Source organism: Cygnus atratus, chromosome 26, assembly GCF_013377495.2.
Source record: "Cygnus atratus isolate AKBS03 ecotype Queensland, Australia chromosome 26, CAtr_DNAZoo_HiC_assembly, whole genome shotgun sequence".
NCBI lineage: Eukaryota > Metazoa > Chordata > Aves > Anseriformes > Anatidae > Cygnus > Cygnus atratus.
This window is the reverse complement of record NC_066387.1, coordinates 2,277,812-2,301,779: the sequence shown is the minus strand read 5'-3', so window position 1 is coordinate 2,301,779 and position 23,968 is coordinate 2,277,812. Positions and strand designations below refer to the sequence as shown.

Below are 23,968 nucleotides of genomic sequence, written 5' to 3'. Positions count from 1 at the left end.
TTGTAAACTTATTCACATTTTTTTGGAGCTCACAGAACTGGTTATACTAGCATGCTGAAATAAAGATTGTCAAGCCTCATCTCGCCCTGGATTATATCCAAGTGAGTTGACCCTTACAGCAGAAACAAACTAGGTATGTAACAAGATTTAAAGCTTGCATTGTGACTGAATTTCTCTAGCGATTTTGTACCACTAGGGAAAGGGCTGGGTCCAATACCTGAAGCTCCCTCAAGCAAAGTGAGCATCAGCATGGTCAGTTTGCTGCCGAGAGCCGTAAGTAATTTGAGAGCAGCGATGAACTTACGGCATCACTTGACTCAGCGTGGCCCTTGTGGACCATCGGTTGCAGCAGAAATGTAAGCAACAGAAAAAAAGATATTTTTTTTTTTTTTTAATAAAGTGTGCTTTGTCATTTCCTGAAATTTGCCCCATATTCAAAGGCCTCAAAAGAGCACAGACCCTGTTCCTAAATAAGACCATTCAAGGAAAGAGGGAGAAGGGTCTGGGGAGGGGAGTAGAGTAAGATGTACAACATTTTTCTTTTTAAATATAAAACAAAATAAGCATTTTGCAAAATGACCATCTTTTAGCCCTCTACCATCAAATCTACCTTTCTGAGTTGCAAGATAACTTTCTGCAACTCTACAACACACTGCCTGACCTCATCAACTGTAGAAGGATAAAATGGAAGTAAACTGAAAATATACTTGGAAACATTTTTTGGTAACCAGTTTTTCAGGTTAGGAGATTTCACCCAGACCTCAGATTAAAGAAATGGAAGCAAACAGACACCAGTAACGTTTCTGAGACACCCACACATTTCAATACCGGTCAAATCACAAAAGCAGTAGGTTTTAACAAGAATGACTTCAAAATAAACCAAACATTTTCAGTTGTATTCCATGGAATGATCCACCTAATGCATACCTGGTGATGAATACCTTTTTAAGATCATGATTTGACATCGAAGAGCTTGACTTTGCTTTCAAAGGCAGCAGAACTACTGTTGCCAAGGCTCTTCCACAGAGGTGAGATCCAGCACAAATGAGTTAACATCACTAAACCTAGAAACATTTTTGGTATTGTGTCCCCTCCCCTTTTCCCCTGGACAGAAGCCCAGTACCAGGGACTGTAGAAAACAACTAGTCCCAAACGTTAAAGCAATTACAGTTAATAAAAATTCTTAGCTTTCTATACTGAATTAGGCTGCTTTAGAAATCATTTTTTAACAATTAGGAATAATATATTACAAAATTACTCAGAAAAGAGGAACTACGATCTTTTTAGACTTTGAGGTACGTTAACGGTAATTGGGTTATCAGTCTCTAAACCCTGGATGCAACCAGAGTTTAAAAAAATCCAACCTGTGCGACTGAATACCACCAATATACTTGGAAGACATCTTATATATCCCTAACAGCCAGCTGCTTTCGACACTGTCAGATGGGATTCAGCTTCGCCACACTGCTCCAATGGATTCTCAGTTAGTTTGAATTGAGCAAACTTCTAAAAATAAATTAGTTCAGTATAAATAATTCACAAACTGCTTTGTGCAAATTTTTTTTATTTCCACATTTATATCACAATGTGTCCACTTAAAGGACCAAATAGCAAAGTTGCTCCCTTCTGCATCCCAAGAACACAGAAGTCTAGTTACTGTACATTCACTAAGGCTCTTTGTTTTTGCAAATTGCGTTTATGATGGATATCCATAAGGCAAACAATATCTAAAGGAATGGTAACAAGTATATTTCCAGCATACAAACAGGCTTCCTTTTTCCCTCTCACAGTACAGTTACAAACTCGTAGCACCCTCATTACATTTAGATTCTAGAAAAGGTGATTTTCTTTTTTTTTCCTAGAAGTTTGCAGGAAGGGAAAAGGAGGAAAAATATTTGGCTGGTGGTGGTGGGATCAAAAATATCGTTAAACATCTAGTTTTTGCAGCATTTCTCAGAGACTGGATTTAAACTGAAACCAGACTAAAATATGTGGATGCCTATGGAATGTTGAGCTGAAGCTGGTCGCCCAGCCTGCAGTGCAACACCTGCTGTTTAAAACCCAATCTCCGTACCACATGACTTTAAAAATGCAATCATGTTCAGAGATGTGATACAAATAAAACTACAGTTTTTGCACATTGTCTCTCGAATATCTCACTGCCAAATAAAAACCCAAATCAAGTCAAATAAATAGATGCATATTTTGTTAAGGTAACTTCCACAAATTTTCTCTGTACCTGCCTGTAATAAGATTCCGGCATTCAGAAAGTGCTGGAAACCATCTTCACTTCTTGGGGACTAACACTTTTTTATAGCTGGCTCGCTATAGAGTTTTGAACTCAGTTTATCAACCTTCGTATGCCTTCCTTTGCAATTGTTAGTAAACTGGTAGCAGCATTTCACAAAAGGAGAATTTAAAGGAAAGAGCTGTCAATACCCAGCTCCCTCTCACCCTCTGCTCGTTGGGCCTGTTTGTCCAGGACAGGAGGCTTTCTCCGTGTTTAAGTGGCATAGTGTCTGCCATTTTTGCTAACTGCAGATGTAAAAGCATTTTAGCAAAACTGAACTCAGTCTAGGCAGACATAAGGCAGGATGTTCAATCTACCGTCATCCCCGTGTGGATCTAAAGATATGCACTGTGTCCAATCATACCAGTTACCCTGTGTATCATAACAACCGTTCACGCCTGGCCAGTTATGTTCACGTATTCTGTTGAGATCATCACTTGTGACCTCCCTTGTGACCCCAGGCAAGTCTGTAGGTTTGCTGTTAGGAGCTAGAACATGAGTCTTTCTAGCCTCTTTTCTAGTGCTTTCCTCCTGCTTTAAATATTCAGACATGAAGTAGTGAGCTCCTGGAGTCTGTACTCCTGATGAAGACAGCAAGCTACTCTGTCTGTTTAAATATGACTGAATTATTTCATTTCTGGATAATTCTTTCCAGTTCGTTTGTTCAAAAGGGCTTTGCAGGTTAGGTTTTTGCTCCTGCTTTTCCGTTTCTGTCCTGTGCTGTTCAGTAAGTGCAGGGATTTCTACCTGCAAAGGATCTTTCTGTGTTAAAGGTTTTATCTGTCCTGTCATGGGATCAAAAGTGAGTTTTCTCTCTTTTAATCTCACAGGTTTCACACCCCCTTCTGTCACGTGCCCGTCCAAGTTGACTGTATAGTCTCTAGGTCGGTACCTTTTCTTCTTTTTACTATCTGAACCTGAAGCAGCATCATCACTGTCCATTTTTGAAGTGTCCTGTGACAAGCCCATGTGTGGCGTGAGAGATTCCCCAGGATGGGAGCTGGTTTTGCAGCTGGGAGATGTGTGCTGTTGAAGCGTCCCTGCTGTATGCCTGTGCTGGCTTTCAGAAGGTACCTGTTGCTCCTGCCAGTGCTGAGATACCTCAGTTACTGATTGCTGAGGGAACTCCAGTCTTTTTGCTGGCATGGGAGGTGTTGATGGTTGCATCAAGGATGGTGGCGGTGATGGCACCTGTGCAGTATCTAAGAACTGAGACCTTTGAGATGGACTAGGCATCGAATCCTTTGGTGAGTACGTAGTATGCTGCCGAGCAAAAGTATCATGCCTGACATTTCTAGGGCTAAACGAGGAACAGCGAGGACTCTTAGGTTGGTGCGGTCCTGTGGTTTCTTCTGATTTATCATGCTGCTGAAGCACTGCAGTCTTTAATAACGAGGAAGTGCTTGAAGGTTTTACAAGTCCCGGAGAACTGGTGTGAGGTTTTACAGCATTTACTGGAATCTTATTGTGTTTATCATTTTCACTGAGTTCTGTCCTGCTGCTTTCAGGCCCTGCATGTAGATTTACATCTACAGGACTAGGAAAATTTTCAGGACTACCTCCAATTCCATTCGTTGGAGGGGGTGAAGAGTTTTGTAATACTTCATGACTAGCTTTGGAGACTTTTGGGAGAGGAGGGCCCTGATGCCCATCCCTGTGTTCACCTTTCCTTTTCCGATTTCCCAATTTCTCTGGTTTTGGAGAATTTAGTTTCTGTATGTCATTCCTGCTTTTCAATTCACTGATTGGCTTTGATCCAGCCACGGCAGGAAGCGGTGCTTCTGGTTTGCAGTTGTGAGCACCCCCATTTGCTGATCCAGGTGGATTCGGCAACCCTCTTGGCACTGGTTCATTCTGGGTTACAGGTTCTATCAACTTTTGCCAATTCCGCAACAATTTCTTGGCACGTTTGGCAAGTTCCTCATTGGACGTCTTCTTCCTCACCTCATTGATAAGCCTCCCAAGTCTTGTCTCCTAGAAAAAAATAAAAGTTCTTTTACAAACATGTATCATTCTAAACAAAATTCTAACTCCATTTTCTAAGTAAGTTTCTGCTTTTTAATGCTTACCCTAAGAAATACCTAGTATAAAACAATTAAGGTTTAAGAGCTGAATTAGCCTTTTTGGAAGGATTAGCCCACTTGGTCCAGCATTCTGCCACACAGAACGAAACCTACTGTGGGTTTTAAGCCATCCTTTCTTCCTCCCCTGGCTAAAGCACCAGAGCCACTAGCTGTGAAAAACATCAGAAAGGAATTTTTAATCAGCAGGAATCTTGAGAGTATACGTGAAAGCTCAGATTTGAGTGGAACTGCAGTACCCAAGGCAGAAAAGGTTCATTTATTACAACGAAACTGAGACCTGCAGAGAGAGACATGAGGAGAAAATCCAGAATCTTTGCCTGTCACAGTAACACTGAAAACACAAATCTCCATTTCACAGATCTGACTGCCAAGGTGTGATTTATGTCCTGTCTTCTTCCTTCATGTCCTCCCCCTTCACTCCTAGTAGCTTGAAAGGGTACTGAAGACCAACTTAAAGAGGCTTTTCTATGATGCCCCAACACGGTTCTGTAATGGGAAGGAAGTGAAGTGTTTGTGTGCAAAGCACACTTGGAAACAAAGAATTCCGCAAGTCAGATTACTTAAGAGCAGCACTTCAAAGGAAGACAGACTGGATTTTGTGAGAAATATGCAGCATGTGATACATATGTCGAAATGCAACTAGAGTTGACAAAAATCTAGACAGGTTTCAACGTCTCCAACTGGAAAAAAATCATCTTGGTATTGCACCTAGGATTTACAGAATAGCTGGGTGATTCCCACATGGAATGCATTTCCATAGCATTTGGTCCTTTATGAATGCAAAGGCAAACCCCTGGCACAACACAATGCTTTCTGTACTGCTATGCCTCAGAATCTCATCTGTTTTGAGATTTGTTCATTCTGAGATTTGTCTCCCATGTGGCAGCATGGACAGCACTTAGCACTTACCATCTAAGGCTCACAACGATTATCACACAGTAACTGTATTTCTGAATATCACAATTCACGTTTCACAGTAATTATTTGCATTGGCATTGTGTTTAGTACTCACTAACAGCTGATCCTGTAGTACTGACTACTTACAGCATCAGATATCACCTCAAACCATCTTATAGCTACCTGAGTCTGGGGAAAACAGTCACAGGTTATAAAAAACAGTAGTTAAAAGCAATTTCACGATAAAGATTGAAAACCTTTCTATAATTTAGCCATAGAAGCATCTTTGGGCTCTGTATTTAAAAGTGACCAGAGACACTGCAGTCACTACCCCAGCTGATACTTCAACTTTTAATACATCTAATCTCACCACAGAGATTCAGGCATTGAAACATGCTGGACTAAATTTAAGATTAATTTTACAGAACGTTCCTTTCCGATTTCAGATTCATTGCTTTGTCACCAAACAACTAAAAAGGTGATCAGTAGCTCAACGAGAAGAGTGATGATGAATGTGAAGGATTAACAAGTAGCAAGTAACGATTAATGTAGTGCCTTATACAAATAGGAACCAGGCTGCCCAGAACACTGATCTGAATCCAGAAAGAACCACTGTGTACACATTGAGATGTACAAAGAAGCATGAGAGGGACAAAATAATATCTTAATTGTGAATCCTTTGCAATCGATCTATTGTTTCAAAGAAAGCTCTTATGGAAATGAGACGGGTTGAGAAAGTCCTTTTATGCACACAAGAAAACCAAGTGACATTCAGATGGTGACATACCTCAAGTGCCTCTTTGGTAATGGGATATTTCTCCAGGCTGGAGATCACTTCCAGCACTGCCACCATGTTATGGATCTGCAACAAGGAAGAAAGAGTCACTTCATGTTCCACATACATGTCTTAGTTATCAAATGTACTGTAAGACCTTCCACTTTATAATTGCCGGAAACATTAATCACAAAATTGCTATCACACTGTCTGGCTTTAGGGAGCTGATCGTTCAAAGAATAGGGACAAGGACACTTTACTGACCTAGTTGGAAGCTGACGGAACTGTAACAAACACACACTTACATAAAACTAAATGAAATATTAGCAGTAAAACCAGCGTGCAAATTAGCAAAGTTCTGAGACCCGAGTTCAGGTATTAGTTAATTGTCCTAACTGGAAACATAAATGCCAAGTGAACAAAGAAAAGTAACCAGTGAAATCAGAAACGCAGCATTTATTCTTTTAGGCACTGCTTTAGATTTACACAAGTCACCGCTGACTAATTTTGCTCAAAATACCGGTGCTTCCTGTAGCTACGCCAAGCATCTAAAAGCCCAGCTACAAAGTACTCGAAGTTTCAAACCAGCTGAAGCAAGCTCAGTGCCCAGTAGGTGTCCTCAGCCAGTCGCCCAGCACCAGACAAACCAGGCGTGGGATCCAGCCCCGGCTCCCGAGCGTCCACCTTAAAAACTGTCAGCGTTCTGGAATTACACTTCCTGCTATGTGACACTGAGGAGCTACTTCAGAAATTCACTTTACAAAGAGGGTATCAGATCTTCTTTCTGATGGGCTTCGCTGCAACATTTCTGTATGCACAAGTCCCTCCCAAAGGCAGCTGCCATGATCTGTGGATGTTAAACACGAGTGCGATTTTAATAACTCCTCTGAGGACACTCAGGCTACCCAGGGATCCAGATTTCCATGACCTGATACTAACAGCACTGAAAACTGGAATTTCTAATTCACCTTTGTAGATGGATTTAAAAGATAAGCGAAGGAAAACTTGAATCACTGAGCCTCGTTTATTGCTTAACTGCGTTTGTGACTCAACTGGACACGAACTGCAGCCGAGGAAAATCACGCAGCCAGGACCTGTGCAGGGATCCCACGTTAACCCCACGTCTTACCCGAGCACAGGCAGGCAGCCCTGCTCTCCCCACACCACCGCGAGGTTCTTCATGTTAAGAAGAACACAAGTTTTTAAGACTCTGCTTTTTCCAACTCCTTTCTGCCCTTTTATAAAGTCACAAACAAAAGCAGGACTGCTTAAGGTTGATGATACTCAGATAAAGCTGCAATGAAACAATTTGCCTGGTTTTCACAGTAACTTATCAAATTTATTTTTTAAGTCTATATAGGTTTGGAGTGATCGTAACTCAAGTTATAAAATCTTTTTCAGACTAAAGATGAATTAAGTTGTCATGATTCTTTCTTTGCTGAACTGCCATGCCTCTGCAGACAGGTAAAGCCCTACCATCTGAGGCAGGCTTACGTTTTAAAGCACCAATTTCGATGTATTTTGGTATTCAGTATTTTACTTCAGTGCATTGACTTTCTTCATGTCTTGATCCTTGCATCCCTCACTGCCCAGGAAGGAGGATTTAGCACCACAGTTTAAGTAATACATAGCCCCCCCTTTTTTTTCCTCCAAAGTTTCTAGCTCCAGAGCGCTCAGAATAGCTAATGTTTAATTCTGGGAGTTTCCAGACAAACATTTTTAGACTTGCAAAACATGATACTCTCCCTCTCAACACGTTTTACACTAAGAGTTACCTAGGCACAAGAAATTGCTGTTTATTGCACACATCAATAACCGGTACAATTATTTTTGCAGTTACTGGTAATCCCCAAATATTCATTACCTAAATGACAAACTGATGACAAAAAAGGATCATTAGCCTATCAGAAGGTCAAGATGGGGAAAGCGATATGCTCGTATATATACACACACCTACAGAAAGATGAAACTGGTCAGGGAATTTCCAGCAACAGCTTTGCCTTTGTTTTAAAATACCTAAAGACACGCATATGGCTGCCCCCAAATGCTAAATCACCTCCCAGAGGCCAGGTCTGTACCAAAAGTGATAGCTGCTAGGTTGTTGCTGCACTCCCTTCCTCTGACAGAGGCATGGTACCAATTAGGAGAGCAAAAGCAGCCTTACACCACCGGGTCTGCGCTGATCGCTCAGCTCCTAGCAGAGCGCAAGACACCGGCGTCAGACTCTTCACGCACTCGTGGGCCATCGCAAGCACCCGGCCGCACTGAAGCCATGGCTGCAAGGAGCACGAACACTTGAACTGCAAGTAGCTTCTCCTATTTTTCCTTCTTCTGACCTTCAGGGAAGCCTGGTTCTCTTAAAAAAAATAATTCAGGCAGGTTCAACAGCTTCTCCACCCTTCTCCAGTAGTTTTGTGCTCGTATCTTGAAATGCCTTATCCAAACTGGCAAAAAAGTTTATCATAAAAATCATTTTTACCTGTTTCAAAATAATACAGACCGTGAAATCTCTTGTGGTATAGTTAAACACTATGATGAAAACAAGATGACCTCTCCAAAAGGCCTCAAGTATCTTCTTTTCGAGACGAAGGCACCTATTTCAATAACAGCAGTACATCAGTATCGCACAGCAGGGTCTTTACCTTAAACCATCTGTTACTGGCTGCATAAAAATCATATATTGTCACATAACTGACATGAAAACAAAGTTATAGAACCTACCAGGACATCCTATTTTGAGCAGCAGCAGCAACGATCATTTATTAATGCAAGCTGCTATTAGAAATGCTTCTTGGCTACGCAGCGGATAGGCGAAGTACCATACAGCACAGTGGGACAAGGGAGTTTGGCAACTTCTCCTCGGACACTGTGTAAGAGCACAATTGCATAACTCGGTCTCTCAAACTTGCACATCATTTTAGTTTCTTTTTGCCTTTGTCTACTTATGCTGCAACCCACTACAACCACCCCAAAACAAGAAGTACCACGAAACAGCCCCAGGACCTCGTTCGTATTCAGGACCTCGCAGAAAACAACCGAGAAGAATTCAAACTGCACTTCAATTCTTCCCATGCTGCTCCCACGGCGTGAAGACCGACTGGCACACAGACTGATTCACTCCAAATTTTACCGGAGAACATCTGCTTCGAGTCATCTACAATAATCCTTTCCAGCCAACCCTAATGACAGTCACAGAAAACAAATCTTATTTATTCCATGCAAGCCTCCTGAAGTCATTCAGCCATACTCCGGAGCTCACTACTGGGATCTCACATCTTTTCCAAGTTCAGCAGTAAATGTTTTTACTACAGCCTCAGACAAAAGAATGGGGTTCTGAACTCTGTGGAAAAGATCAAACAGCTCAATTTCTCTTCTTTAATTGCTATCTTAATCCTGTTTTCGCTTTTCTACATCGAGAGCAATTCAGTAACTGACTTCGGGGTAGGCACTACATGGTGGTTTAAAGGGCTAAGAAGTTTTTTTGGGTTTGGTGTGCTCAGCACGCAGCTGCTCCCTGCCGCCTCCTTCCTGGGCAGCTTTACAGGCAGCAGCAAAGCAAGCGGCTGCGCACGAGCTGGCGTCACCGCTTCCACGTGCCGGGGCTGCAGAAGGGCCAGGGAGAGCAAGCAGCCTGCTGGGGGTTTGTTTCGCACCAGGCTCAGCTGCTGCGGGTCGGTTCTCTTCCTCCTGCACCGAGCAGCCCAGCACGGGGCGAGCGCCAGCTCAGCGCCTCCGCTCTCCCCCAGCACCGCGGCCCCGCAGGCGCTCTCGCCCCGCTGCTGCCCAAGGAAGAACTGCCACAGAAACACTCGACCGTCGTCATTCGACCCCAGCTGAAATCAGCTTTTAAGGTTTTGCGAGGATGCTTCTGAAGATTTTTGCATGGCCGGACCACGGTAGATGACAAACCAGATCTGAGCAGCACGGATGAGGGCCTGGGGCAGGAGGACTGGGTGTTTCCCTAGGGCAGGAAAGCCCAAGAGCTAAGCACAAAATTATAAAAAAATTGCCGTGAAGCTGCTAACACAGATTTCTGTCCTGCTGGATTCTGGACAGAAAGGTTCTTCTTTGTAATTATTTGCATGAAGTTAAAATAACAGCACTAAAAGGCATCCCTTGACACAGCATCATCATCCATACGGTCACGTTAGTACCTTCAGAAGTTTCTAAAAGGTATTTAAACCTGGCTTACAACACCTTGAGTCTAATCAACGAAACTTTTCTAAACAAAGTATAATGCTGTTATCCTCCTGAAGTCACAGGTTGTAATAATCAATAATCTGACTCCATTGTAAGTACTTTGAACAGACTACACAAACACATCAGAAGATACTGGCTTTGAGAGAAGGTATTTGACATTATACTACAATTTAGTTCTTCAGAACATGCTATCACTACTCAGTAGTTTGCTAGCTTCAAAGAAAGCGCTTTGTTTAACAAATATCACAGAAATTCTTACAAAAACAAGCAAGAGAAGCGGACCTACAATGGAAGACCCAACAGATCTGTCTTTGATACTGATGTGAATCCAGATCTCTACCACCAAGTCGTCGTTTTCTGTTTGCAATTAATATTAAAAATGCAGCATGGTCTACCCAGAGGTTCATGGGGGCATTTGTACCATTTTTGTCTTCCCCATGCCCCTAGGACAGCAGCATTTTATTGGGAGTTACAAGAACTGTCATATCCACGGGTCACGTAAATCTTTAGGCTGGATAACATTAGAGAAAATCCTAGATCCAAGGTCAATACTGCTAAAATTGCCAGGAAGGCAGAACCGATCTGAACGCAGGTGTGGCAGCAGCACCACGAGGGATGCCCTCCACTCACGCTCGCTTTCTCCAGAGCAGTGTAGCTCTTACTTACATCTAAGCACCAATTCCTACCCCAGACTGGGGTCTCTAATCAATACCAAACTTTGCTCACAGCAGTGTATATGTATAAAAGCTATTTGATTGCATTATAATCCAAAATATGGAATAAGGAGTAAGAAGAAAGGGAGCTGCTAGTCACAGTAGGCTTTATTTAAGCGCTGCGATGGAAATACAGTAGCACAGTGTTTATTTAGCACTTCATATAGGATGCATCAGATATCAGACATCAGCAATACATAACATGAACAGCAAACTAAAATGCCATTTATTCAAAGATACAGACCAAACACATAAAGTCAGAATTCAGGTTACAATCTGCTGGTATTTAGATCAGTTCCCTTGCAACTGATCTATTAACAGTTTCCCCTACCCCCAACGTGGCATGGCGTTGTCTAAAGATAGGGTACAGGAGGTACTATTCACAGAAATGACATACCAAAAAGATGACCATGCACTACTTTGTTCATAATTACCGAAAGTGTTTGAAAGTTAGTTTGCATAAACAGAGCTCAAGTATTCCCTGGTATACAAAAGGTATTGTTAAAGGTGGAGGTGTGCTTCCTATTAAAGATCTGCTTTGCTAAATACTGAACATGAATAGATGATTTATGCATTTTTGGGTTGATGACATCCCCTGAGAGCATCTTCTACAAGAGAAATTCACTGGGAGTCCACGCTTTGAAAACTGAGCAGAAATGTGTACCGCAAAACAGCAACGAGAAATACTCCTTGGCTACCAAGAGCAGTCACAGAAGTACGGCAAGAACTTATCCTGACCTCTGGATTTAACATTTCCAAGCCTAATTGAAAGATTTTAAAAGTCTGCGTACATTTTATTTGTTCTCAGCTTTTATTTAATGGGAAGGTAACATCATCCAGATTCCTCCCCATACATACTTTACAAAGCCAGGATCAAACAAGAGAGTTAGGTCAGACTCCAGCAAGATACCGCTCTGCAAAGACATCAGCAGACCTGAAGTGTTTCACTCGAGCAAGACACTTTAGCCCTGTTACCTTCTGACAGTACATACGCACGTGAGTAAATTGTACTGGGACAGCCAAGGGATCGAGAGGAATTGGCCAGCAGGAGAACTTGCCCCAGCCCTTCGGAGCAGCCTAGAGCCAAGCCCCGAGCAGCCAGTGTGTGCCACCAGCACCTGGGCTCCGTGACCCACTCCAAGGGGGACGCGAGACCCTCGGGTCTGGCCCTGACACCTCCAGGCAGCACACGGCGAGGCAGGGGCAACCACCCCCTGAAAGAAGAACCCGTTGGTGGAGTCATTAGAAGGTACAAGAAGTAGTAGGATACAGACTGGGAAGACTCGCACCCGAAACAATCGGGTCACAGATCAGCTGAGGCACGAGAGAGATCTTTATCTACAGGAGGAGGTCTTGAAGGCAACTAGAGAACTGACAGGACTGTAACACTTCGCTCCATTCACGTTTATTAACCAATAATTGGAAGACATTCCTGTTACTACAAACAGGAATAACTGTCTGTCAACTTCACCATGCACTATGCAGCCTGCATACAACGTCGTAAGACTTGTACCCTAGTGCCTGCTCCTCAGTTGTATACAGAAGGTAGAAGACCCACTGCAGCATGACACCTCAACAACTTCTTTCCCTCTCCCCACCAAAAAAAATTAAAAGCACCCATCCACCCCACAACCCACCCAAAACCACCACACCATGAACCTCGGCAAAACTTCTTGGAGGAACAAGTTTATGAACCTGATTTGAAAAGCCTAGCGACTGAAGCGAAGGTTGGTCACACGAAATGCCATTAGCTGGAGGTGCACGTGCGGTACAGAGGCATGGGAACAGAGGAAGAAGAGCTCACATCTGGTTGCCATTGGGCCAGCAGGGCAGAACAGTGTCAACAGCATCTACCACAGCAATAGCACGGCAGGATATTTTAGTCTTGTTTTTCCCCCCACACCGTACTGATAAGGAACGGTATAGGCATCAAATTCAGCTGGAATTGCACGTTCATCCCCAGGCGCCGCAGTTCAAGAAGAATGTATACAAAGAGGAGTTCAGAGGAGAGCAGTGATAAGGGGTTTTGAAAACACAGCTAACGAGAAAGAGTTTAAGTACGCAGCTCACAGAGTATTGGAAAAAAACTAGGGAGGAGACGCACAAGGCTCGAAAGAAGCCTTCCTATGCGTTATAGCCACCATAAAGAAAAGGGTGATCACTTGTTTTCACGCTCACTGACTTAGCTTGCAACAAGACAACTCCTGATTACATATGAGGAACAAGCAGAGAACTACCAGTGCACTCGAACAAGCTCCCAAATAGTTTCCATAGACACTACAGAGCTTTAAGAACAGACAAGACGCACCTGGAAGGAACTGTTTTACATAGGGGACGTTACTTCAGAGGCGGCGATGGACCACGTCGCCTCCAGACGGCCCTTCCAGCCCTGCGCCCCCGTGACACGCAGCTGGCATTCTGAGTTCTGTCTCCCCAAGAGGATGCACGCATGTTAATTAATTAGACGAAGCAGTCCGTGTTATAAAGGACTTGCAAAATTCAGCAGCCTGCTACCACCCGTGGCCCACGGCTCGTCCTACCATGCGGGCCTCCTGGCTGTGCCAGACAGCGCCAACGTCAGCCCGGCACCGCTCCGGCCGCCGATTGCCACCACTTCGGCCGCCGATTGCCACCACTTCGAGCACCCCACACTCGCCACTCGACATCCCAACACCTGAGCAACACCTCAGAAATGGCAGGGGCCTGCCAAAACAAAGCAACTGATTTAATGAAACAGTAACAGCCACGGAGCTGTTTGGCTTGACCCAGCCCTGTGCATCCAGTGCCTTCTGGTGCAAATACCAGAGAGCACAACGAGGCCAGCTACAGATGTATTTAACCCGCTGTGGAACAACACCATGTATCTTATCAGAACCAGGCTCGTCAGGTGTTGAGCTGCACATCTAACGATTACAAAATAATGTAACGTGCCCACCTGGGTGTGATCACTACAGATCATTTCAGCACAATAAATAACACCCACAGAACCCAGCACTAACAAACGAGCCCTAAAGAAACCCAAACAAGCATTGCACTGGTCCTGAGGACATCTAACCATGACAATTTTGTCACATGCACGATAACCCTTCTTCCTCTCCCTCCACCTGTACAGAAAGCTTAACCAGATGAATCTTGGTAGTCGCTATTTATTATAATCCATGAGCTGGAGTCCAAAATTATTGAAAAATTCAAAGAGCCACACAACTAGGTTGCTGTGCAACTCAAGCCACAGGAACTGGTCCTACTTCAACACGAGAGAAATGGGAGTTTGTTGACTATTCAGGCAGAATACCACAAAATATACGGAAAATCCAGCCTTAAAACACACTCCTTTTTATTTAGAGTATTCTTGGCGCTTCCATGGTGAGGAGCGAGGCAGTCACTTGGCCCGAAGTCTGTACTTTGACTGTGGTTATTTGGGAAGGAGAAGTCAGGTGCCGCGCACCCAGCAGCTCTCCACTTCACCCGAGCTGCCCGTCGTTATCTACCTGCGTTACCGTAAGGGCAAAGTCAGACACTGAGCTAGACAGACATCCCCCATTACCGTATCGAAGTACTTTTAAATGTAGCAGACCAATTTTATTCAAAATGCCAAGGAAGCTTCTCAAATGATTCCTTAAATGATGAGGGAGGCGAAGGTAAGAGCCTGTTGAATACATTGCACAGTGGGATTTATTAATTCATCGGCTAGAAGGGCACGCAACGTGATCACATGACTGCTTGTGAGGTTTTAAGCATGGTGTGTTTGCTCACAAATCTGAGAAACATACCCTTACAAACTGGGAAGGTTTAAAATACCAAGTCTGGAGAGAAATAAGTCACTATCCTTTCAACCGCAGTTACTAATACCGAACGTACGTCAGCACACGCTATAGAGAGGTTTTATGGAGACGCCAAAAAAAGCGCAATCAATTTATCCTCAAATTATTGCTCCCCGAATCCTAGATGAAATGCTGCTGCCAATCACTCATGTCCAAATACTTCCAGCACACAACCTTTCATCTCCCAGCTCACAAATCAGCGGGCTGCTTGGCTGTAGGATCAGCGCCACTCCGGGGCCAATCGCCCGGTGTGATCCTAACGGGACAGAAGGACCCAGCTCTGCTATCAGCATTTTATCTGTCCTTAAACAAACACCACTCAGAAGCTGGAAGCTGGCCCTCACAACGCCAGTTTAGTTATTTCCAACCCAGTAGCAGAAGCCTCCATGATTTCCACCTAAGAAAGCCCCACTGAAGCCAAAGTAAGCTCCTTGATAGCTTGTCTTAAACAGTCCAGCAGGGAAAATACTACATACACTCACATTTTGATATACAAACTCATTATACATGACAGTGGAGGCAAGATTTTTCACGATACAGTCACGTTCTCAATTAGCGTGCTTATTTGCACACAAATCATGACCACCTCACCTTTTCAAATACATCTGAAACATCCCCTCTTGAATCCTCTGCAGTCTCACTATGCTCAGCTCTACTTGAGGGAAGTGTAGTTTCTCCAAGGATGAACTATTTCACTGAAGTAGACATTTTCCAGAACATCCACGACAGCTACTTACGTACTTAAATATATAAAAATTCCACGTTTCCTCCCACCTAATCGACGCACACAGCACAAGGAACGTTATATACTGACTATGCTAACCAGCTCCAAGCTTTAAGTTACAGACACTTGGAGCTGTTTGTAGACAGCCCTGAAGCTCGCTCCTCTCAGACAAGTTGTGAACGTGTGTTACCATCTTGGGACAAGCTGCTGTTCCTCCACCTTCCCAAGCGCTGCACTCCTGAAAAAAACGTGAAGATCTAGAGTATAACCATGCAAATCAGCACGCGGAGCATCACGAGAACAATACGCGAGGAAGAAGCTCCCCGCAAAAAAAGCGCTGGCTGTCAGTCTCAGCCAAGATTTCCACCTCTGCGCAATCATCTTTACAGCACAAAGTTTCAAAACACACCCAGCTGAGCGTGTTCCTAACTACTCCAGACAGGCTCGGATGTAGGATTCAGAGAATTCCTCTCCTCCCTAACAGCTAAGTTCGAAAACCACTTTGTTCAATCAAACAGAACTAATTACGTTTTCCTTCCAGTGACTCCCTCAATAGAAATTTCTACCACCGACTGTTTGGACACGCTGGAAATTGTATACTTTGATATTAACAATCACACTTCAGCATGCACCACTGCCCCATGAAAGCCGTGCCCCAGAAAACACTGCCGTGCTGTTAAGTTCAGCAGACTGTACCTCAAATTAAAGCAATTTGCTAGCACTTAAATATTTTTCCAAACACTGAAAGCATGAATTACCTGCAGAAAAAAATAATTTAGCTGTTAGAATACTGAATAAACAAACCTGCAATTACATTAAGGTGAACGTGATGTACTTGCCTTTACCTTAAATATTTCTTTACAGACCAGGCACCTAAGTGGGGCCACACCATACCACGCGCTACGCAGACCGAAGAAAGTTTACTTGAAGTTATCACCACGCACAAAACAGCCAGACAGGGCAGCAGCAAAGAGTTATCAGCCAAAACAGATGTCCGTTTCGTTTTTTTTTAATTATATTTATTTTTAACTCTAAATCTAATATAGCAGAGTAACTACGCCTTAGAGAAGTACTTCTTAATCAGTATCCTGTTTCCCCAGTAGGCAGAATCAACTCCTCCTCTTCCTATCCTGAAAAAAGAAAACTCACAGCAGCTCCTTGAAGAAACTGGAAGAGGATCTCCCCTCCCAGGGTACCGGGAGAAAGCACTTCAGTTGTTCTGGCACTGCTTCCATCAGGAGCCAAAGGTGTCAGTGACAGCACCATTATGCCAAAAGCTGATACCAAAAACGCCGGAGAGATGCAAGAGCCCACACCTGATGCACTCCTAACCCAGGCTCACCCTTAACTTGGTTCCACAAAAGGTACCAGAGGACTGACAAATTCCAGTTTCTCTCCCCAGCCCAGACTTCAGAAACATGGACTAAGCTGAGGGTCTTCACGTTTTATAAGCCCCAAATTGGGTCTCTGCCCACTCGGGAGCTCGTGACAGCAAATATTTTCCCTCCCTCCCACCCACGGCAGTGCCAGGCTGCAGTGCCTTGGCAGCCAGAGCCGCTCGCGCTGCCAGCCACTGCAGCTGCACCCCGTGGCCTCCCACCAGCTCCAGCACCCCTGGGACCCCCTGCTCAGCTGTCCCGGGGCTCCCCACCCACCCAGGTTCCTTCAGGACCAACCCAGTGCCCCAAAAAGGCTCACCCCGGGGTCCCAGGTGCATCGGTGGCTGCAGGAACGCAGATGCCCGCGGTCAGAGCTGCTTGAGAAACCGCAGCCTCAGTTTCCCTGCTGCCTGGGAAGTTGGGTTCAGCACACCTCTCCTCCTGGAAGGACGCACACCTTGCACATCAGCTGCTTTTTCCACGCCGTTGTTTCACCGTGACTGGGAGAAATTATTCCAGATGTTTACCCTACCTACAGAAAGTTGGTTCTTCTGTTCAGTAAAACGCTCCATGGTTCCACCAAGAGAAAGAGAAACGTGTTACAGCCATTTCCCTCCCCACACATCTTCCCTGAGTGACTTCAGTGTCCAAATCACAGGTCCGCACCTGCAGACAGGCGCTCGCTGCGAAGCTTGGCTGTTTGGATTTAAACAGCCCGAGCCTGCACCACCCCGGGCTGCCACCACCCCACCCTCACCTCTCCTCGCTGTACGGTCCCCACCAACCTCTGTGCCAAAACCACCTCTCCCGAGCCACGAGGAGCCAGAACCAGGCTTCCAGGTGAGCCCTGAACAGGCAGAGCAGGGCCAGGTGGGCTCCTTCGGCTGCCCCAGCCGAGGAGGGAGCAGGAGGCGAGGAAGGGGAAGGGGATCGGAGCCGCTCTGCTGCCGGGAGCAGCTCCGCTGGCAGCTCCAGCTTCTGTAAGCATGCAAGTTTAAGCCAAGACAGTTTAATTTTGGGTTATTTGAAGCATTAGCCACTGCTGTAAAGTGGTTTACTCTCCAGTTGCAACCCTCACCCAGGAACTTCCCCCTGGACATCCAGCAAGAAGCTGCCCAGCACTTCTCCCAGGTCCACGTGCCTGGCCACCGCGCTGCTACATTGCAACAAAAAGGCAGGAACAACTCCAGACACCTCCGAACCACCCCGTAAAGACTCCACAACTGAAACTTGACCATAAGGCACCCGCTCCCATCTCAGAGCACGCCGACAGGCGCGGTTAACTCCTACGGTAACACCGCCTCTTCCCCGGCAGCCCCAGCCAAGCTAAGGCAGCAGGGGAGCACGAGGAAGCGAGCAGCGCACCGCTCTGTAGCCTCTGAACCTATTTAAGCACTTTAATACCCATTCCTGCTGCCACACCTGGGCCAGGACTACTCACAATGCACCACGAGTTGCATCAGGTAATTGAGCAACATCACAAACTACCAAGAAAAAAAAAAAAAAGATCCTTTTCCTTTTTTAGCCCAGATCAATCCCCGAGTTCATTCCACCACACGCTCCTGCACCAGCACACGTACAAGGGGTGTACGTAGCAGGAATAAGAAGTGTGTGTTATTTAAATTGTCACTGCCGCCGAAACAAACATTCAAATTACAGTTTAAGAACAAATGACTACTGCCATCATCACCGCAACCTGTGGAGTTTCAAGGAATTAACCACGGGAAGGCAATTTTGGGCATTCCCAGTGTTGGACGCCTCAACCCAAACTCGCTGCGACTTTTGTTCCGCTCCGATTCTGTCGTAACGGCCTCAAGCTTTGTGACAGCGCTGCTGCAATGGGTACAACTGCAAACGAAAAGCTTTTAAGCACCCCAAAAAACCTCTCCAGAAGTCACAGGCTGTGCGGCCACCAGTGACAAGTTGCCCAGGACCAGCCAGGGAGCTGCGCAGACAAGCGCTACCTCAGACCGGTTAAACCCAGTATCTACGTGAGCATCACAGGCACCGGTGGAATATACTTCCACCAAGCACAAAGGAAAACAAAATTAATTAGTTTGCAAGCTGCTTCGGAAAGGGATGGGGGAGTAAAACTGCAGGGCAAGGCCAAGAAGCCAACAGTATCTCCACCCGCAAACCAATGCATTAAGTGAACTCAGCTGTTGACAATACACAGCATCAAAAACCTCCTTTATAGTTGTTTAAAATGATCAAGAGACCAAATACATTGGGACTTACTACAGCCGACACCAAATCTTTCTCTGGAACCCAGGACTGATGTGATAACGCCACTTCCAGACTCTACACATCAGGGAATACCACAACCACCTGCGTGTTTCCCCACACACCTGAAACAATCAGCTGCCTTGATGCACAAAAGGAGATGTGGGATTGCTCCTTGAAACAGGACGAGCTACAATAAAGAAGCAAAAAGTTGGGAGAGGTACAACAGGTTCCAGTCTCTTTGCACACCGCAGCTTCCTTAAAACTGATAAGCTCATTAAGGGCCTCGCAGAAAAGGATAAAGCTAAAGCAAAAGCCATGCCTAGTCTACTTTCGCCCACACAGCACTTCCCTGCATCTAGAGAAATTACCAAGACCATCCCGAAGTGAAGTACTGCCTTCCTTCACCCCCAACATTTATATTATTAGAGCGACGTCTGGCACCTTCTCCCGGAAGGAGCTCTCCTTTTTAAAGTCAATTCTAGAAAGCATATTTATCGCTGATGATAGAGGCTTTGGTTTCTAGACTTCGGCAACAGCCATGGGAGCATCTTTATGCAACTCATGCGACAACTGGGAGATCACCGTGAGCCAACGCTCTAAACCTAATACAGCACACAAACCAGTTTACTTTTTAATAATTCAGATCAGGGACATCTCCTGAAGGTCTGTGCAGCAAGGCCAGCTGAGGTGCTGCACACACGGCAGCCTGATTCACAGCCAACACAATCCCCACAGTGAACATCCAGTGGGTTGTTACTCAAACCAACGCTAGGTTTGCATCACAAAGCAGTATTAATGGCAAATAATTAAATTACTGTCTAATATTTAACATGCGAAGACTGCTACATATTCAGGACGAGGAACCATTTAATTGCAAGCGCAATTCTAAGAGCCAGTTGGAAGCGGCAGGCTTTCCCGCAGAGCAAAACCGAACCGAACTCATTATTCCTGACATCAGGTAATAAATTCCCCGAAGAGCACAGAGCACAATTTAACAAGGCAAAGGTGTTCTGCGTGGTGGAAGTGGTGGTTTCTCCGCACAAGGAACCCGAAGGGAAGCGTTGTTCCTACCAGAACCAAGGAAATCTCCTCTACAAGACCTCACCCAACTGCCACAGTAAGGTGTCGGACCCTTCTCCAGCTGGCGTTTCTCCCAGGAAAAGGATTTTCCTGCAAGGACATCACATCGTGTGGGTGCTAACACCAACCTCTTTCCTCCGATACAAGTCGCGGTGCGTTCCCGCTAACCCACAAGCTTTGGAAGGAAATCGATGTTGATACTTAGTGTTTAAGCCATGCAGCAGAAGTAGTTTGCCCATATGGTTTTTTTTGATGCGAAAAGGCTGAATAAACGAAGACACGAAACCAGACATCCCGGGTGGCTTCCAAGATGATGTAATTTTTTTTTAAATAGCTTATTTCTTATAGGTCTCATTTGAAATAGAGGTTACCCATGTAAATTGTGAACCAAGTGCGCGAAACTAAGTTATAAATATATTCTGCAGCAATTACTAGAAGAGGTCTCAAGTGCTAAGTGCTTGTGTACAATTAAAGCATCGCTCCTGAGTCAGCACGGCTTGATGCAGCAGTTAAAGATGAACAATTGGCACGGAAGATGATTTCTCAAAGCAAGCAGGTTCTGAAAACTTGGGAGAAGATTATTTTGGTCAGTTCAACAACACTGATAGGGATTTTTTTTTTCCCTTAAGGCAGGACCTCAGACTTATTTGAGATTTGTATGTACTCCGAAGACCTTTAGAGGCACACCGAAATGGATATCCACATGGGTGGAGGAGCTCGTAGTAGAAAACACATCAGGGAAGCTTAAACTGATTGTGGGGTACTATTAGTTTAAGCTATAAAGAACTGTAACCTCCTCCTCACCCTCACAAAATCAGACCGCGTTTTCACACATTTGTCAATATCCGTGCAATTTTCACCCCTCCTCCTCCAGAAACACACGCACGCTCACACCAACAATTATATTGAAAATCCTGAAAGAAATCCAGGCCTCAAAGCTTGACTTTCTTGGTAAACAAGGAAGTCAATCACAATAATGAATACTCTAAGTTTGAATGCAACCACTTCTTTTAACAGAAGATTCTAAAAGCCAGAAGAAAGTAGCCACAATTTTCCATGAGCACCAAGAAGTGCCGCGGCTCACACCTGCAGTGACTTCGTCCTGTGGGAAAACACCAGAACAGTTCTCCTCATGCTTCTGCACTGGGACTCAGGTCAGACTGAATTCAAAATCTACTTTTAAGCGTGTTCAAAAAGTCAGGTTTTTCTTCCCTTCACAGAAATGGTGTGACAGACAGCTTTAGCTACTGTTTGCCATGTATTGTATGTGCTTTGGAGAAAAAAAATCTGAGCTCTAAGCCTGCACAATGAATCTCCACACCACCTCTGCTCTCATTCGAAGAAGAGGTTAAAATGGAAGACAGCCCCCTGCCTACAGGCATTTCTGAACAATGGGCTGATTTTTCCGCCGCTAATTATTGCCCTGGATAAGTATCAAGTATGTAGAATTATAATTTAACATACATTACTCCTAAGCTTATGGGGCTACTGACCTGTAGGAAGCTCAGCAGAGCTGCGGGCTGATGCTTGAACTTCCCCCTGCAGACAGCTGCCTGGTTGTTTCTGGTCCCCCGCATCACAACCAAGCTGCAAGCGCTTTCACAACGGAATGTAGGGTTTACGTATGGGGGAAAAGGAACCATATCCATCACAAAGTGCACTTCCTAGCTGCTTAACTGCACGCAGCCAGAGTGTTTCAGAAAGCAGCACCAGAAGTAGGGTAACCTGTGCCGCCAGCAGTTTCGAAGTTAAGGGAAAGCAGAGACCTGCTGGAATTTTATGTAACTGGGTTGCCCCTTGGCCTCACAAAGTGAAAAAATCTGCAACCACGAGAAGAGAACCCTGAGCAAACAAAATTCATGAACTGACATTTCGGTGAGAACTGAGTTAAAGTACTGCGAACTCAAGCAACTTTGACATTTAAAAGCCCACAATTACCATGATAATTCATTACTGTTACTCGAACATGCGATATCGCCGCTCATGACAAATGTGCATCACAGTGGATTACTAAAGAAGTTACAAGGTCAGGGTGATTTTGGGTGATTTTTCTTCCGTTTTCACGTCGCGCACAAGCCGCTCCAGAACGTTTCCAAATGGCAATAGCTTTATTAGCTACTTCAAGACTGTGATATATATCTATTACAAAAAAATACTTATTCAGAGAGAAGCAGGTAGGAGTTTAATAGAGCCAAAATACCATTTTGTACACCCAGCCTCCTGGAATACCACGCACGCACGCACACATTCAGCCTGACGCACCCCTGGCTGCCCCCACGACAAACTGCAGACGGCCAGGCCAAATGCACCTTCGCGTCCTGCTGCGGTGCCTGCTGATCTAAGACTACAGAAATCTGACAGATTGCAGGCTCTGCAGCCCTCTCACGGTAATAAACACCTGAGCTGAGAACTGCTTTAAAACGCCAAAAAAAAAATTAAAAGGAGGAAATAACGCTTCGGATAACTGCAGCGTATACATGAAGGCCACTTACTGGTGAAACACATGCCGACTTCTGTGCTTACACTACATCCCAGAAGAAGCAGATAAGCTCATTAGCACTCTGCAGGGAAGGATAAAAGCGAAGACCGAGGCTGCCCGGTGCTGGAGGAGCTCCAGAGCCCCGACTCCATCGTCGAGGCCCTCCGGGTGTCCCCCAAAACCCGGGGCCGCCTCCCCGGCCTGGTGACTGCGGCTGGAGGCAGCGGGGGGCCGAGGAACAGGTGAGCGCCCCCCGGCAGGTCCCGGCGGCTGCGGGAGCCCGGCCCAGAGCCCCCTGCAGGCCGCAGCCGAGCCGCGGCCTGGCGTCGGGAGGCCGCCGGGCCGCACGCCGCATGGCCGGGCACCTCCGGCCGGCCCCGGGGGTACCGGGAGGCGGCGGGGCGCGGCGGAGCGAGGCCCGGTGGGGAGCTGGGGGGCCCCTCCGGTGCTCCCGTGGAGGAGGAGGAAGGGAACGGGGGGGGCGCCGCCGAGAGCCGGAGCCCCCCCGGGTGCGAGCAGGGCGCTGGGGAGCTCCCCGCTACCGCCCGCAGCGGAGGCTTCCGGTGCTCGGGAAGAGCCCGGCGGGAGGCTGCGGAGGAGCGGCCCCGGGGGGACCCTCGGGGAGCGGCGGCGGCGGCGGCGGGGGCAGCCCCGGGCCGGGCGGCCGCCGCCCGCCGTCTCCTCGTTGCCGGCTTCGGGAGCCGCCGGGCCCGGCCGGGCCGTACTCACGTTGCTCTGCGGGTCGATGGCCTGCAGCAGCCGGTCCCTGATCTGCTGCGGGGAGGGGGCCGGAGCCGCTGTCATTGCCTGGGCGAAGCGGGGCGGCTGCGGCCGGGGCGGGCGGGCGGCGGGGCCAGGCCGGGCCGGGGCGGCGGCGGCTCCTCACTCGCCGGCGGCGGCGGCCTCTTCGGGGAGCCGGAGTCGCATGTTCGCTCCCCGCGAGGCGCGGGGGGAAGAAGAAGAGGCGGCGGCGGAGCTCGGAGCGGGGACAGAACCGCGGCGGGCCGGGACCGGGCCGGGGCCCGCCTGCTGGGCTCCGCTCCGCTCCGCTCGGGGCCCAACTCAACTGTGGGCAGGAGCCAGCCCCGCGCAGGGCACCCTGGGACACGCCCGACGCCGTTACGCACGGCGCGCCCCTGACGTCCCGCCGCGAGCAGCGCGCGTGCGCGCGGGGAGGGAAACTGGCGGTGGCGGGGGGGGGGGCGGGGAGGAGCGCGGGAGCCCGCGGGGCTGAGGGGAGCGGGGTCGGGGCTGAGGGGAGCGGAGCGGGGCTGCGGAGGGCGGCAGAGGGCGGCCGCCG

General features: G+C 46.6%; 1 protein-coding gene across 2 annotated transcripts; it reads right to left on the bottom strand.

Moving 5' to 3' along the window:
* Positions 1-1,548: 1,548 nt before the first annotated feature.
* On the bottom strand, positions 1,549-23,764 carry MED26 (mediator complex subunit 26). Of its 2 annotated transcripts, XM_050715673.1 has the most exons (4): positions 16,350-16,402; positions 15,695-15,742; positions 6,059-6,133; positions 1,549-4,264 (listed from the first exon to the last, which is right to left on the bottom strand). In XM_050715673.1, exons 2-4 carry the CDS (start codon positions 15,695-15,697, stop codon positions 2,570-2,572), a joined length of 1,773 nt encoding a protein of 590 aa, XP_050571630.1. In that variant the 5' UTR covers positions 15,698-15,742; positions 16,350-16,402; the 3' UTR covers positions 1,549-2,569. The 2 variants fall into 2 exon arrangements, with proteins under 2 accessions (XP_050571630.1, XP_035423666.1); XM_035567773.2 differs by lacking the exons at positions 15,695-15,742; positions 16,350-16,402 and adding an exon at positions 23,398-23,764.
* Between the last annotated feature and the right edge of the window lie 204 nt (positions 23,765-23,968).